Source organism: Peromyscus maniculatus, chromosome 7 (assembly GCF_049852395.1).
Source record: "Peromyscus maniculatus bairdii isolate BWxNUB_F1_BW_parent chromosome 7, HU_Pman_BW_mat_3.1, whole genome shotgun sequence".
NCBI classification, from domain to species: Eukaryota; Metazoa; Chordata; class Mammalia; order Rodentia; family Cricetidae; genus Peromyscus; species Peromyscus maniculatus.
Genome location: NC_134858.1, coordinates 1,162,487 through 1,179,529, shown reverse-complemented (window position 1 = coordinate 1,179,529; position 17,043 = coordinate 1,162,487). Strand labels below are relative to the sequence as shown.

The following is a 17,043-nucleotide window of genomic DNA, read 5'->3' as shown; positions in this document are numbered from 1 at the left end:
CTCTCTCTTGTTTCTTCTCTCCTAGTCACACCCCAACACACTCTTTTCTCTTATAGCCCAGTTCAGTCTGCTAGTCTTGTTTAGTGTACCACTTTCCCTCCCTGCTCTGGACTCTTCCAGATGCACCTGGCTGTATTAAAAACTTTGCTTTCAATCATACCTTTCAGTGGTCATGTCCTTACTTTATACAAAATCATTTGGTTTTGTGAGTTATTCAAGTTTATAAATGATTAAGACAGTAATGTCAGCTTCATATTCTTTTATTTTGTCATTATTTTATTTAATCTATCAGTACTTGGTTTTTAATATTTTCTGAATCCTTAGGCTTTTTGAAAATGATGATGAGGTTATATAAAAAAAGGACCAGGAAAACAAACTTGTGCTTATACACAGAAAATGCTTAAGGAATCTCCAAACAATATCAGCCAAGATCACTGGGAAACTCGCCCCCCCCCCCAATTCCTCAACCCTAATCATGTTTCCTTACCTGCGTTCTCACTTACATTGCTAAGGCATATAGGAGCCAAGAAATTGGCTCAGTAGGCAGTGTTTTTCACACAAGTATGAGGGACTAGGTTTGGATCCCAGCATGTGAAAAGAAGAAAGAAAGAAATGTGCTGATGTTTTGTCTGTGTACCCTAATAAAGTTTATCTGAGAATCAGAGGAAAAAGTCAGCCACTATAGTAAACAGAGAGGTCAGGCAAGGGTAGCACACACCTTTAATCCTATCACTTGAGTTCAAGGTCCTAATGGGAACAGAGTCAGGCATGGTGGTACATACCTTTAATCCCAGCACTAACCATAAAGGTCTGGAGACAGACAGGAAATGATAGAGCTGGGAAGGAAGAGGAAGTGATATAGCTGGGCAGAGACAGGAAATGAGATGGCAGAACAGAAAGGCAAATAGGCATGGGTTTTAAAATTTTTAAAAAGGCAAATATACAAGAATGTTTTAAAATTAAGGAAAATTTAATATTAAAGTAATTGAAGAGTTTCTACAATTTCAGTTTCCATAGTGGAAACAATTAACTCTGTTGTATACAGCCATCTTTTCGTTTGTTTCTTTGTAAGACTAAGTGCTAAAGCCGGGCGATGGTGGCGCATGCCTTTAATCCCAGCACTCGGGAGGCAGAGGCAGGCGGATCTCTGTGAGTTCGAGGCCAACCTGGTCTCCAAAGCGAGTTCCAGGAAAGGCACAAAGTTACACAGAGAAACCCTGTCTCGGGAAAAAAAAAAAAAAAAAGACTAAGTGCTAAACAGTCTTATTAATAAAAAAACATGGAGCCAGATATTGGGGTGAAAACCAAGAGATCAGAAAAGTAGAAAGAAGCCAGCCACATTCTCATCACTTGGAGATCCTCAGCCAAAGAGACCTACTCTACTCAAGATAATCAGTTAATTATTTATGATAATTGAAGGTTTAATGAAGCCATCATTGATTTAAGCAACTATTTGGGTTTCCCAGATGTTAAGACAAATGTTTGTAATATGTGCACTGTCTTTAAATGATGAGGAACAAAGATGAGTGTAAATATCACTATTTGATAAAAATGAGATCATGAAACAAGGACAAATTTAAGACTCAACAATTCTTTTGTCAGCACATAAAACTAGCAATGAAATGCTGTAGGTACAGAGGAAATGATCTTGAGCATTCATGCAACACAAGGACTTACCAATGTCAAAGAAAATGAGAATGCAAATCTAAGTTCTACAGGTAGGAGGCTGGTCAGGAGAGGTCAATCAGATATGCTAAATCTGAACTACTTTGATGAGTAAGAGGTGTGTCTTTAAAGCAATTATATGAAACTCTCCATCTTAACTGAGCATATATGAAACTCTTCACCTTAACTGAGCATATGTCTCCAATCCCAACTCTCTTTTCACTTATATTTATAATTTCAATTCCCTCTCTCATTTATTTCTTATTACTTAAGAGTTTTTCACAGGATTTCTAAGTCATCAGAAATATAGTATAATTAAGAATCTTGTGTGATAATGCTTAGCATAACACCAAAGTCTCAGGCAAGGTGGGAGATTTTCAAACTGGTCTTTATAACTGATTCTGAAGCAGTACATCCTATCAAACATTTATCAGCCCATTCAATTAATGTTGGTGGAGTGTTTAGTATGTGCTAAACATTTTTAATCAAAATTCTGGGTAGATAATGATGATCCAAACCCAAAATGGCCTCTGCCAATATGGAATTTAATATCTACTATGGAAGGTGACACCAACCAAGAATAAAATAAGGATGGGTTAAGGAGAAAAAAAATTGTGTAGCACTGTCCAAAAAGGACCTAAAAATAAATAAAGTTCAGGTTTTATTATGTGTATTTAATTTCGTGTTTCTTATATTTCTAATTCAATGATTAAAACAAATGAACTAAACGCCCCCCCCTTTGCAAACGATAAGAAGCGTTTTAAAAACATTAGGATTTACAATGCAATGTAGACTGAAGACTCTTAACATCTTCTATGTTTTAAGCAGTTATATCACAACAGGACCAAGACTGTGGAAAATGATAAACCTACTTATCTCTCAGTCAACACATATTTCCTACCCACTTTATTAGGGTGTAAACAAAAGTTTGTTATAATTACTATATTTCAAACTGGGCGGAACTACTCATAATTTCTTGAAAAGTGACAGAACCAACAAAAGAAAAAGGGACTCACAGATGACAGAGTATCATATCAAGTCAATGAAAATGATAAGAGGGAGAAATTAGAGAATACTTACTGGTAAGTAGTTGGGCTGACGTTAATACGCCGAGGATGACTTCCTGATTCAAATTTGCTTGCCAGAGTGACATTATTTCCAAAAAGACAATATCGTGGCATTCTCACGCCAACCACACCAGCTAGCACAGAGCCCGAGTGAATGCCTATGCGCATCTGCAAAAAAGAAATGTAGAATAAACAATTGTTTCTATTTGACATGCCATTGTCTTTTTAAAGTTTTTTTTAAATTTTACTTTATGTTCATGGTTGTTTTGCCTACATATATGTATGTGGACCACATGGATGTCTTAAAGATCTTGGAGGCCAGAAGAGAGTGTGAGATCCTCTGGAGCTGCAAGTTAAAGATAGTTGTGAGTCACCATATGGGTGATGGGTATAGAACCTGTCCTCTGCAGGAACAGCAGTCTTAAGTGCTGAGTCATCTCTCCAGTCCTGGCATGAAACTCTTTTAAATAGACATGTTACAAAATATTAAACAATTAGACCAGAATAATCTCAAAGAATGAAACTGAGACTAGGTCATCATTCTGAGCCTAATATCTGGTTTGTTACAGTGTTCAATGAACATGAATACTGTAGAATAAATAAAAGAATAGATTAATTATAAGAACAAGATATGCAGCCTTTTAAAAATATTTATTTTTAACTATGTGTATTTGTGTGTGTGTGTGTGTGTGTGTGTGTGTGTGTGTGTGTGTGTGTGTGTACATTCACACGAATGCAGGTACCCACAAAGGCCAGAGAGTATGCTGAATTCCTGGAGCTGGATTTAGAGGCAGTTTGAGTACAGGGAAACTCTGGTCCTTGGAAAGAGCAGTATTCTCTTAACTGGTGAGTCATCTGTCTAGGTCAGGATTTATAGTTAACTTGCTACATAAATATGTTTGTTTTATGTTTAATCCTGTTCCATTTTCATATAATATCTAATAAGTTAAAAATATATTATTCTTTGTATCCTCCATCAAATTATTTCCACATGAAGACCTATTGTTCCACCTCATGGAATTAATTGCACTTGTGAATGAAATGTTTATATCTGTTTTAAATATTGAATTTTACCTTGATGTAGGTAAAATGTACCTATTTTCTTACTGCTGAATGCTCAGTAATATACAGAAAAAATACCTAAAGCAATGGAAACTATCTACAAGTAAGTCATGAATGTGGAATAAATTGCCTGACTCTCCACTACATTAATATGGCATTACAAATAATTCAACCAACCCTTGACTGAGCCAAAGGTTTTATTGCAATGATGAATAAATTAGCCACTGTACCTGATAAAGATTAATGTGGTTCAAGACTTGAAGAAACCTTCAATATAGAATTGCTACACAGTGCAACATGAAGAAAGCAATAAAGTTCTATCAGTATGGTATAAAACCAAACAACTGAAGCTAGGAGACAAAATAGAAGGTTAGGAGAGAGGCAGAGGGAGGGAGGGAAGGAGGGAGGAAGAGAGAGAGAGAGAGAGAGAGAGAGAGAGAGAGAGAGAGAGAGAATGTCATGGAACTGAAGATTTCTGAACTTATTAACTCATGATAAGACCGACAGACTGAAACAAATATGCCCTAGTTGTAGTTCCCAATAATACCATCCACATTACAGAGCGAATTCCAGGAAAGGCGCAAAACTACACAGAGAAACCCTGTCTTGAAAAACCAAAAAAAAAAAAAAAAAAATCAAACCACCAACCAACCAAACAAATAAACTAATTTAACTTTATTTGGAAATTCAATATGGTACAAAGAATCAAGATACTTTATTGAAAAATGAAAATATCAGAGTATTTGTCCCACCAGATATGAAGTTGCGAATAAGCATACCTAATTGGTGAATGGGTGTCATTCAAGAATGAAATAGATAAATGGAACAAACCTCTCAAAAAGGGTTCCATGCATGTATATGTGCCAGAAGCATGAATACGATAGGCTAGCATTTGAAATTATTGAAAAAATAAAAGACTGTAAAAGTCTATCTTTCTGATAGAATGGCTTGTATTAATTTTGTCTCAAGGTAGGAAAGACATAACCTTTGAAAATAGTATTCCAACTTCCAAACACATCATGGCATCCTTCTCAAATCAATAAATGAAAATGTAATAAAATTCACTTTTTATTTGTCTTTCTATATCATTTTCCAAGTGAGGTGTAGATTGTGAAGTTAGCTCTTCTTTAACTAAGGACCAGGCCATTTCTTTGTGCTTCTCCTCCATGTTTTGGCACAATTAGGAGCATCCTCAATATTCAACTCATAGGATGTAGGAAGATAATACAAAAGTTGAAAGCACTTTGCAGCTTTATGAAGAATCTCTATGCAGTTACCATTTAAGTTAATTGTTCTGAGCATAACATATATATATATGTTTTCTTCTGGCTACTTTTATGTACTTTTCCTTCAATAACTTTAAATAATTTAGTTGTGACTTCCTTTGGTGCTTTTTTTTTTTTAAAAAATGCTTTGGGCTTACTGTGTCCTTCAATCCACCACCAGTATGTAATTTTCATGAAATTTAGAAATTTTTCATAATTAAGGTTTTCTGTCCATTTTTCCTTTTTTGAGGCTCTGCTTACATGTGTGTTTAGATGCTTGCAGTTTTTACAAGGATCCCTGATGACCAGTTCATTTAAGAGGACATTCTCTTTGTTTATTTTTGGATTTCTACTGCTGTGTTCAAATTGGCTTGTCTTTCCTTTTGCAAATCTTTTTAAATCTAATGTGCTCTCAATGCCAGATACTGCATTTTTTTCTCCTTAAAAGTTAAATTTGGGCCGGGCAGTGGTGGCGCACGCCTTTAATCCCAGCACTTGGGAGGCAGAGGCAGGCGGATCTCTGTGAGTTCGAGGCCAGCCTGGGCTACCAAGTGAGTTCCAGGAAAGGCGCAAAGCTACACAGAGAAACCCTGTCTCGAAAAACCAAAAAAAAAAAAAAAAAAAGTTAAGTTTGGGATATTTTCTTTTATCTTCCAGATGCTAACTTAAAATTTAAGCATATGTACTATGCTTTAAACTATATATATATATATATATATATATATATATATATATATATATATATATATATATATATTTTGTTATTCGAGACAGGGTTTCTCTGTGTAGCTTTGCGCCTTTCCTGGAACTCGCTATGGAGACCAGACTGGCCTCGAACTCACAGAGATCCGCCTGCCTCTGCCTCCCGAGTGCTGGGATTAAAGGCGCGCGCCACCACCGCCCGGCGCTTTAAACTATTTTGAATGCTCTATTCTGCCAGCATTTGCTTCAGTTCTACATCCATCACTTTTTATGGATTGATTGTTGTCATGATGTGCCATCATTCAGCTTTCTCTATGCTTAGATACATTTTATTAGGTGCCAGACATCATGAGGTGACCTTGTAGAGTGCTGGATTCTCACAAATATTCTTGAGCTTTGTTCTGGAATGCAATTAAATGACTTAGACACTGTTCCTTTGTATTCTTGCTTTAAGATTTATAGGAAAGCCTGGCACAGTGCTTCATGAAGGCCTAGTTATTCTTTCATAGATAAGGCAATAACATAACATTCTAAGTAATATCACCTATACAGGGAATTTACAGTCTTTTGAAGGCTGCCTGGCATGGGCAGTGAATGAAGTCCTGAGTAAATGTGCTTTGTTGACATGAATGCAGCCATGTCAAGGACCTCAGTGCTTCAGACCCGTTGGAATGGCAATGATCATAGGTCAGGCTCAGGGAAATGTCAAATCTTCCCATTGTCCCCATAATAATGTTGACAGAGTGTGCAGAAAGCATCTACCTCATGTGTATGTGTGTTTGTGTGTAAAATAAGAATACTAAGATAATACTAAAATAATACTACTAAGATAAAATAATACTACTAAGATAATATTAAACTCATAATAAATTTGAGAGGAAGTAGGAAGACATGGGGGGAGCTGGAGGGGAAAAGAAGAAAGGGTGGAAATAATATAAAACAGTATTCATGTATGAAATTCTTAAAGTATTAAAATTAAAAAACATAATTTTATCCATTCTTTTGGTTGTTCTCTCTTCTCTCCCTTCATGGTAAAAGTTGTTTCTTCACATGGACTAGTTAGTGCTTTGCAGAATATTTGTGAAAGACACTGGGGAGATAGATCTCTGGTGTTTTCTGTACAATCCTTGATTCCAGTATTCTGAATGTCACCTCTAGCCTGACTGATCTCCCCAGATGCTCAGTTACATATTTTTAATACTAGGAATATATTCCTCATTCATCCCTCCCTGGATCTCCAGTTAGGAAGCTAGACAAGCACAATACCCATCTTATTTGTTCTCTAGTTCTCAAGCCTCACCATTTTTCAGTGCTAAGGATCCAGTGTTACAAAAACACGTCTCTAGTTTGTCTTGGGTATTCATTTCATAAGATAGTAAGATATAGAGAGTGGTAATTCTGCCTTTATGCTCCACATTGGCTGGATTCAAATGTGAGCTAATTTTTAAGAAAACAAACTATCTGAAAAATAGGCACCTACTTCTGATGACAGGTGTTCAATGTTTTTAAAGGGGTAAATGTGAGTTGCAAATGTCCCTACAGACAAGATAAATGTAGAGCATTTTTCTAAACTTAGCAATATATTCAGTCTCCTCCTCTTCCTCCTCATCTTCCTTTTCTCCCTCCTACTTCCTTTCTCCCCTTCTCCTCCTCCTCCTCCTCTTCTTCTTCTTCTTCTTCTTCTTCTTCTTCTTCTTCTTCTTCTTCTTCTTCTTCTTCTTCTTCTTCTCCCTCTGTCTCTGTCTCTGTCTCTGTCTCTCTTTTACTTACTTTCTAAAAGGCTATTTTTATTGTTACATTGTGTACTCCACACTTCAAGTGACACCCAGTCCTTACAACATTGTTTTAAGTGGAGAAAGGAAGGAGTGAATCTAATATTAGTAAATTTCATAGCTCCATTATTTTGTATCATCTGTCGAACAAAAACACTTCACCTAACACAACTTCAGTGAAGACCTTGGCTTCCTTTTAAAAGACCCACTGCTGTTTAAAAAGGTTTTCAGAAGAAGAATCATTATAATCCAAGAATGATGATGGTAAAACAAGGGGCATTCTTGGAGTTTGGGAAGGGGAAAGAATTGCCTTTTAAAAATAAATTCCTTAGAAGATTAAATTAGCAATAAAATGTACCCCCTCTGACAAACACACCACTGCACAGACCTGTCTTTGCTCTATAACAGAAAAGGATTATCTAATCTGGCAAGTATTGGGAAGTTTTAAGAAGACAGGACTGGGAACTTAGAAGCTGAGTCATCATAGTCTTCGTTCCTTTGCTTGTCTTGTAAGGACTTGCAGAGGTTTCCTTGGAATTGTGTCCTATATTTATGGAAGACACTGATTACCCCATTCAAGATGTGCCAAGAACATCTACCAGGGAAACAAAGTGAAGAGATGCATTTAACATAGCAGAGTTAGATCTATTCTGGCAGATTTTAACTGTATATGAATGGGCTAAGCAAACAATAACATTCACAACCAGTCAGCCAACATATCCTAGGATTGTGTGTTTGTGTGGGAAAGAAGATCAACTGGGGCCATTAGTGTCCCTCCCTGGACATTTGGCAATATCTGAAGACATTTTTACTTTTTATGCCTGGAATGAGGAGCTGCTACTAGCAATAGTAATAGACCTTCAAAGGAAAACCTCCTGGTCCTTTGAAGAGTCATCTAGAATACCAAGGTTGAGAAAACCTACTCTAAACACTCCTGCAAATAATCACAAAAACAGCAGAAACAAACATAGGGATAGTTTAACCAGACTGAAGCTTTGATGAAACATGGTAGACTTCAATTTTATGAGGAAGTTCATAAAAACAATGTCTGTTCTCAAGGTTTATTTTAAAATATATTAACTTCAGCATTTACAGCTAATGTCAAAATTGCAACTACCTAAAACTCTATGTCAAGCTGTCAATGGATTCAATTATTCATACAATATTATAATTTATCAACTGGGGCTCATAAACAACTACATTTTAGGAAAACATTCTTCCTCCTACTTTTTACGAATAGAAGGCTTAGCTAGCCAGGTCTATCTTGAATTTATTGAGGAAAGAATGTTAAGTTTGAAAGATCACCATAAGTTTATTAGTCTAGTCATTTTGTTTGAAATTAATTAAAGTCCTGAATAGCATAAAGAAAAAGGCAAATTAGTGTTGGGGACAGCTCTAGACCCTAGGTAATCTGGTTCTGGGTTCAGTACACTCTAAAGAGTATGAAAATTCAAATGAGAGGCCTCATTGAGATTTCCCAGAAAATCTCAGTAAACCTACAACACTCTTCAGATTAAATTAAACAACCAAATCTCAGATTTAGTCTCATTTGCCTCATACATCCACACAAAAACCCTACCACTTTCCAGTGAAAATTCAGAAAAAAAGAAACAAACCAGTCAAATACCACATCACAAACTGTCCACTGCCCCTCTCTCTGACTGTTCATGTTTTTCCTCACTCATGTCTTTACCACATCCCCACAGAAGATGCCCAAAGCAATCATACTACTGTGAAATTTTATGCCTGTTAACTGTTTTATAAGAAACACTGATAGTCTAGCCTCAATTACAAACTCTCTTCTGAGTGCTCAGGCTGCGAAAAGAACAAAATGAAGAGTTTATTTGTTGTTCTGGAGTTTTAAATGAATGGGAAAGATAACATAATAAACAAACATAGGTGTGTGGTACATCGCTGTGCCTTCTGCACTCAGGATAGGAAAATCCCAGGCTGGAAGTTAGCCTGGGCTGTATATTAAAACCCTGTCTTGAAAAGGTCAAATATTGCTAAATGAAATTAGGAAAAATGCTAAAAGATTAAGGATTAAAGAGAAAAACACAAGAAAGAATAATTTTTTGTTAACTCAGTCTGGGGAAGATAGAAGCCCCTTTGAAAAAAGTTCCTTAGAACTCTCACCTTGGTGGCCTGAGTAAAGAGCTCAGCCATACTCAGGAGGGAGAGAGGAAACAATTCAGGAAGAGTAAAAGTTATGTAGAGGAAGAGTTTGGCACACTAAATAGTATATAGTAGGCCCTGGATTAAATCCTTGCACCACGACCAAACGAAACAAACAAAATTATATTTTAAGCTATTAAAAATGACTGTTTTAATTGAAAGGGGATTTAAGCCACTGTTCTCATTATTGGGCAAGAGAGAAGTTTCTTCGTTAACCGAAACTTTACTCATGTTAGTTTTATTATTAAAATTCCTCTTGCCAATAAAATGAGGTGAATGAAATTCCTTTTCTTACTTTCATCTTATTCCCCAATTAACAATATCTCCCCAATAAGAAATAGTCACCTAATATTTTAAGTTCTAGTTTCAAAATCTCCAGATCTGTCAGCAGAATATAAACTCACATGTGTTCTGTCGGCTCTATAGCTTCTGTTTGCTTCCCACACATGCAAGTGAGAAGAAGGAAAAGAACCTCCATGACTATGTGATAGTTTTCCTACTAGGAGGTGGTCTAGCCTTCTGTCTTGATGGTGTCACATGCCACACTCAATTAATATGCTTAAACAAATAGCACTGTGGGAAAATATCTATCTACATATACTCTGAGCACCACACAGGACAACTCACAGACAGCTCCACTTTACAGAAAATATATTACCAAATAATTATTCTCATTTCTTCTGGTAACATAAAATTTAAGATATAGTGTTTACAGTTGGCCAATAATAAGACAAGAATGAAAGTAGGTTCAGTCTGATTTTAGTATGGTGATGGGCCAGGACTTCTAGAGTCTGATATCAACTCGTATATTTTTTGCTACATTTAAGCACAGCACAATTTTGGAAAAAAAGTTTTCATATAACAATTAACTCAGTCAAATGAGTAAAACAAAGCTTAAGACATGTTTACATTGAAGATCTTTACAAAATACATATGGCTTCATCCTTAAGATGACTCCTTGTTGACTTAGAAACAATGCTCAGGATGAGGGTCTAGGGAGAATGACTGGGGTAAATATTAATGGCTGGCCCTAAGATAACATAGAAGTCACTTGGGCTGTTATAAACTACAGAAGACATGTTTCACAAGGATGAGTTTTATGGCTTAGAAGCAATTTTCAAAGTTTTAGGCAGTGAAGGTCTGGGATAAACACACATAATATTCTGGGTGGTATGGGAAGAGCCTGGCACAGCATGAAGCAAAGGATTACCAGACTGTAAACTACATTTCCCCCCAGCATTCCAGGAGAACAGACAAATTTCTTCTCCTTTTGGAGAGATCAGATGTGAATTTCACTTTTTCTGGCTTCTCCAGTGCTTATCTGTGTACACAAGCACATTTTCCCCTCTACAGTTTTATAAAGTCATATGGGGTGAAATTTTAAACAAACACTTGAAGCTGAGAAAGAGAATGGCTTTGTGATCTTGTTTGAAGTTTTTGATGGAGAAAAACAGAACCCTTCAAAACACTGATTAGGAAGCCTGCTTATTCAGAGATTGCTATAGGGTGGAACATATGGCTGAACTTCATGGCTGCTTCTTACAAGGCACTCTATGATACATATACTGTTATTTAAGTATACTTGGTAAATACCATCCAACCTTCAGGTGATATTATTTTGTCCTAAAAGCAGAGTTTTGAACCTTATCTTTGTGTAGAAGACTCAATATTCTTTAAAAGTAAGAAATTGTTTCAAAGCAACTGTAATACTAAAAGTAAATATGTTTATATTTAGAAACAACTAGCGTTTAATTTAGCTATTGACAAAATTAGCATTTTGTGCAAGGAATATGGGTTATCAAAGTATCATTTAATAACATAGTAACATGATTTAATTGCACCAGAAATATGGATAGTTAAGATATTCTATAACAACATGACATTATATTTAAACAGATATTAAATGATTAGTATAACACAAATTAATTGGTAGTAAAGACATTCAAGGAATTTCAAAAATTCAATGCCATTTTTTCTATCAATATTTGATTTTCATTCTAATATTTAGAATTTCTTCTGACATCCAGTATTTGGCTACTGATCCAATAGCACTAAGGAAACATTACTAATTTCATAAAGAACATTAGTCAAATCTTTCTGTAATTTTTTTTATTTAGTCTGTTAAGTGAATCTTTGTTGTACAATTGCCCATCTCTTACTGATATCATAAAGGTATTCCTTGCTAATGGTGTCATCTTTAACAGGCAGAGTCTGTTAACTGCTCAAAATCCAAATTGCATAAGAGGTTTCTATTTTAAGGCAATCACTGAAAAATATTGCAACAACTTATGCATTCACTGTTACCTGAGAGAAATCATTTTTCTGCCAAAATGTAGAGATTAACAGGAGAGTATTAAAAACAAAACAGCAACATGGATCAAAAAGTAATTTTAAAAATTATGAGCATGTAGAAATGAATTTCTTTGAAAAGGAATAAAGGGATTTATGGAAAATTAATAGTATCAAGTATGTGTTTAATTTATCCTTCTAAATTATCTAGCATATGTATGTACATATGTATGCATGTGTGTATGTATGTATGTATGTATGTATCTTCATGGAAAGAGATAAGAGTCAGGCAAAGAGAAGAAAACCATCTTCCTTCCTTCCTTTCTTGATGAATATATAAACTACTGACTGTGTGACATGTTTGTTGATTGCCATCTATTCCCTTCTATTGCCCTGTCTTTTGAAGGACATTTGAGGATATTTCAATCCCACTACAAGACTTTACCTGCTTCCTATAAAAAACATGAAGTCTTTCTATGCTGAAGAAAGATGAAAATCACATTTCCTAACAAAATGAGTATGTGATCATCACAGTCTTCTAACTATTAGAACAGTAATAGTTGTTCTTGTATAGCCCTATCAAAACTAAAAGTTTTAAATATATTATTTTCTTTTAATAACTTACTTATTAAAAACAAAAGTAAGATGAAAAACTGAAATATTCTATTAAGGTCCATAATTACTGCTTGGTAATTGGGTAGCAATGGGAAAGGCGCAAAGCTACACAGAGAAACCCTGTCTTGAAAAACCAAAAAAAAAAAATGACCTTAAGAAGATGATAGAGATCTTTAAAGAGCAAATGAAAAATTCCCTTAAAGAATTCAAGGAAAAGTCTAACAAAAAATTAGAAGAAGACAGTAAATACCTTAAAGAAAGCCATTAAACAAGTGTGGAAAACAGTTCAAGATTTGAAAACTGAAATGGGGAAAATAAAGAAGACACAAACTGAGGTAATGATGGAAGTGGAAAATCTGAGTAAACAAACAGGAACTACAGATGCAAGCATAACCAACAGAATGCAAGAGATGGAAGAGCAAATCTCTGGCTGGCATTGAAGATATGATAGAGGAAATATTTAAAGAAAACACTAAAGCCAATAAATCATGACCCAAAATGTCCAGGAAAATAGGGACACCATGAAAATACTAAACATAAGAATAAAAGGGATAGAACAAGGAGAATACCAAATCAAAGGCACAGAAAATATATTCAACAAAATCATAGAAGAAAACTTTCACAACCTAAAGAAGGAAATGCCTATAAAGATACAAGATGGTTACAGAACACCAAATAGACTGGATAAAAAAAAAAAAGAAATAAAGCACACTCACCACATAATAATCAAACCATTGAACATACAGAATGAAGAAAAATATTAAGAGGTGCAAAGGAAAAAAAGCCAAGTAACATATAAAGGCAGACCTATAAGAATAACACCTGACTTCTCAATGGAGACTCTAAAAGTCAGAACATCCTGGTCAAATGTTATGCAGACACTAAAAGACCATGGATGCCAACCCAGACAATTATACCCAGCAAAACTGTCAATCAACATAGACATAGTTAACAAAATATTCCATGATAAAACCAGATTTAAACAATATCTCTTCACAAATCCAGCCCTACAGAAAGAACTGGAAGAAAAAATCCAACCTAAAGAAAACACAGGCAATAGATACACCCATGAAAACACAGGCAATAGATAGTCCCACACAAACAAATACCAAAGAAGGGAAACATACAGCACTACCACCAAAAAAAAAATAATAACAGAAATTAACAATCACTGGTCATTAATATCCATTAATATCAATTGGTCTCAATTCACCTATAAAAAGACATAGGCTAACAGGATGGATATGAAAATAAGATCCATCCATTTGCTGCATACAAGAAACACACCTCAAATTCAAAGACAGATACTACCTCAGAATAAAAGGCTGGGAAAAGACTTTCCAATCAAATGGATTTAAGAAGCAAGCTGGTGTAGCTATACCAATATCTAATAAAATAGACTTCAAACTAAAATCAATCAAAAGAGATCAGGAAGGACATTACATATTCATTACAGGAACAACCCAATAAGATGAAGTCTCAATTCTGAATATTTTTTGCCCCAAATACAAGGGCACCTACATTCATAAAGAAACACTACTGAAGCTTAAATTGCACATTAAACCCCATACTCTAGTAGTGGGAGACTTCACCACCCCACTCTCATCAATGGATAGATCTGCCAGACAGAAACTTAACCAAGAAATAAGGGAACTAACAGATATTATGACTCAAATACACTTAAGAGATATCTACAGAACATTCCACCCTAACACAAAAGAATATACAATATACCTTCTTCTCAGCACCACGTGGAACCTTCTCCAAAATTGACCACATGTTTGCTCAAAAGTAAATCTCAACAGATACAAAAGAATCGAAATAACCTCCTGTATCTTATAAGGCCACCATGGCTTAAAGTTAGATTTCAATAACAACAAAAATTACAGAAAGCTCACAATCTCATGGAAACTGAATAATGCCCAATTGCATCACCAATGGGTCAAGGAAGAAATAAAGAAATAAATTAAAGATTTCCTAGAATTCAATGAAAATGAATGTACAACATACACAAACTTATGGGACACTATGAAAGCATGCTAAGAAAAAAATTCATACCTCTAAATGCCCAAATAAAGAAGTTGGAGAAATCTCACACTAGTGACTTAAAAGCACACCTGAAAGCTCTAGAACAAGAAGAAGCAAACTCACTCAAGAGAAATAGATGCCAGGAAATAATCAAATTGAGAACTGAAATCAATAAAATAGGAAAAAGGAGAACAATACAAAGAATAAATAAAACACAGAGTTGGTTTTTTGAGAAAAATCAACAAGATAGACAAGTCCTTGTCCAAATTAACCAAAAAGCAGAGAGAGAGAGAGCATCCAAATTAACAAAATCAGAAATGAAAAGAGAGACATAATAATAGACAATGAGGAAATCCAGAGAATCATCAGGTCATACTCCAAAAATCTATACTCCACAAAATTGGAAAATCTGAAAGAAATGGTTGATTTTCTAGAAAGGTACCCCATACCACAGTTAAATATAGGCCAGATAAACTATTTAAATAGACCAATAACCCCTAAGGAAATAGAAACAGTCATTAAAATCTTCCAACCAAAAAAAGCCAGGACCAGATGGTTTCAACGAAGAATTCTAACAGATTTTCAAAGAAGAGCTAATATCTCTACTCTTCAAATTGTTCCACACAATAGAAACAAAAGAAACATTACCAAACTCTTTTTATGAGGCCACAGTTACCCTGATACCCAAACCACACAAAGATGCAACAAAGAGAATTACAGACCAATCTCCCTCATGAACATTGATGCAAAAATACTCAATAAAATACTGGCTAACTGAATCCAGGAAAACATTAAAAAAATTATCCATCATGACCAAGTAGGCTTGATCCCAGGGATGCAATGATGGTTCAACATAGGAAAATCTGTCAATGAAACAAACTGAAAGAAAAAAAAACACATGATCATCTCATTAGTTGCTGAAAAAGCCTTGGACAAAATCCAACACCCCTTCATGATAAAGGTTCTAGAGAGATAAGTAATACAAGGAACATATCTAAACATAATAAAGGCAGTTTGCAGCAAGCCAACAAGCCAACATCAAATTAAATGGAGAGAAACGCAAACAGATTTCACTAAAATCAGGAACAAATAAGGCTGTCTACTCTCCTCATACTTGTTCAATATAGTACCTGAAATTCTAGCTAGACCAATAGGACAACAAAAGGAGATCAAGGGGATACAAATTGGAAAGGAAGAAGTCAAACTTTCACTATTTGCAGATGATATGATAGTATATATAAGTGACCCCAAAAATTATGTCAGGGAACTCCTACAGCTGATAAACACCTTCAGAAATGTGGCAGGATACAAGATTAAGTAAAAAAAAATCAGTAGCCCTCTGAAAGAAATCAGAGAAAATCACCCTTTACAATAGCCACAAATAATATAAAATACCTTGGGGTAACTCTAACTAGCCAACTGAAAGACCTATATGATAAAATCTTTAAGTCTCTGAAGAAAGAAATTGAAGAAGGTATCAGAAAATGAAAAGATCTCCCATGCTCATGGATAGGTAGGACTAACATAATAAAAATGTCAATCATACCAAAAACAATCTACAGATTCAATGCAATCCCCATCAAAATCCCAACAATTCTTCACAGACATGGAAAGAACAATACTTAACTTTATATGGAAAAACAAAAAACCTAGGATAGCTAAAAGAATCTTGTATAATAATGCAGCCTCTGGAGGCATCATGATCCCTGACCTCAAGCTCTACTATAGAGCTATAGTAATAAAAACAGCTTGGTACTGGCAAAAAAAAAAAAAAAAAAAAAAAAGGCACGTGGACCAATGGAACCGAACTAAAGACCCTGACATTAATTCACATACCTATGAACATACAGTTTTTGAAAAAGAAGCCTAAACTGTACCATGGAAAAAAGAAAGCAACTTCAACAAATGGTGCTGGCATAACTGGATGTCAACATGCAGAAGATTCCAAATAGATCTATACCAGTCACAATGCACAAAACTCAAGTTCAAGTGGATCAAGAACCTCAACATAAATCCAGTTACACTGAACTTGACAGAAGAGAAAGTAGGAAGTAGTCTTGAATGCATTGGCACTGGAGATCACTTCCTAAATGTAACACCAGTAGCACAGACACTGAGAGCAACAATTAATAAATGGGACTTCCTGAAACTAAGAAGCTTTTGTATAGCAAAGGACATGGTCAATAAGACAAAATGACAGGCTACAGAATGGAAAAAGATCTTCACCAACCCCACAAATGACAGAGGGCTGATCTCCAAAATATATAAAGAACTCAAAAAGCTAGACTTCAAAGTACTGAACATTCCAATTAAAAAATGGGCTACAGTGCTAAACAGAGAATTCTTAACAGAAGAAGCTCAAATGGCCAAAAGACATTTAAGGAATTGCTCAACATCCTTATT

The 17,043-nt window shown here is 35.2% G+C and overlaps 1 protein-coding gene across 1 annotated transcript in view; it reads right to left on the bottom strand.

Moving 5' to 3' along the window:
• The window catches only part of Gucy1a2 (guanylate cyclase 1 soluble subunit alpha 2), a 330,592-nt gene that overhangs the window by 27,367 nt on the left and 286,182 nt on the right, over positions 1-17,043 (bottom strand). Inside the window, exon 7 of the mRNA XM_006992012.4 lies at positions 2,746-2,900. Within this exon, the coding sequence (XP_006992074.1) occupies positions 2,746-2,900 (155 nt within the window). The remainder of the gene's footprint in view (positions 1-2,745; positions 2,901-17,043) is intronic.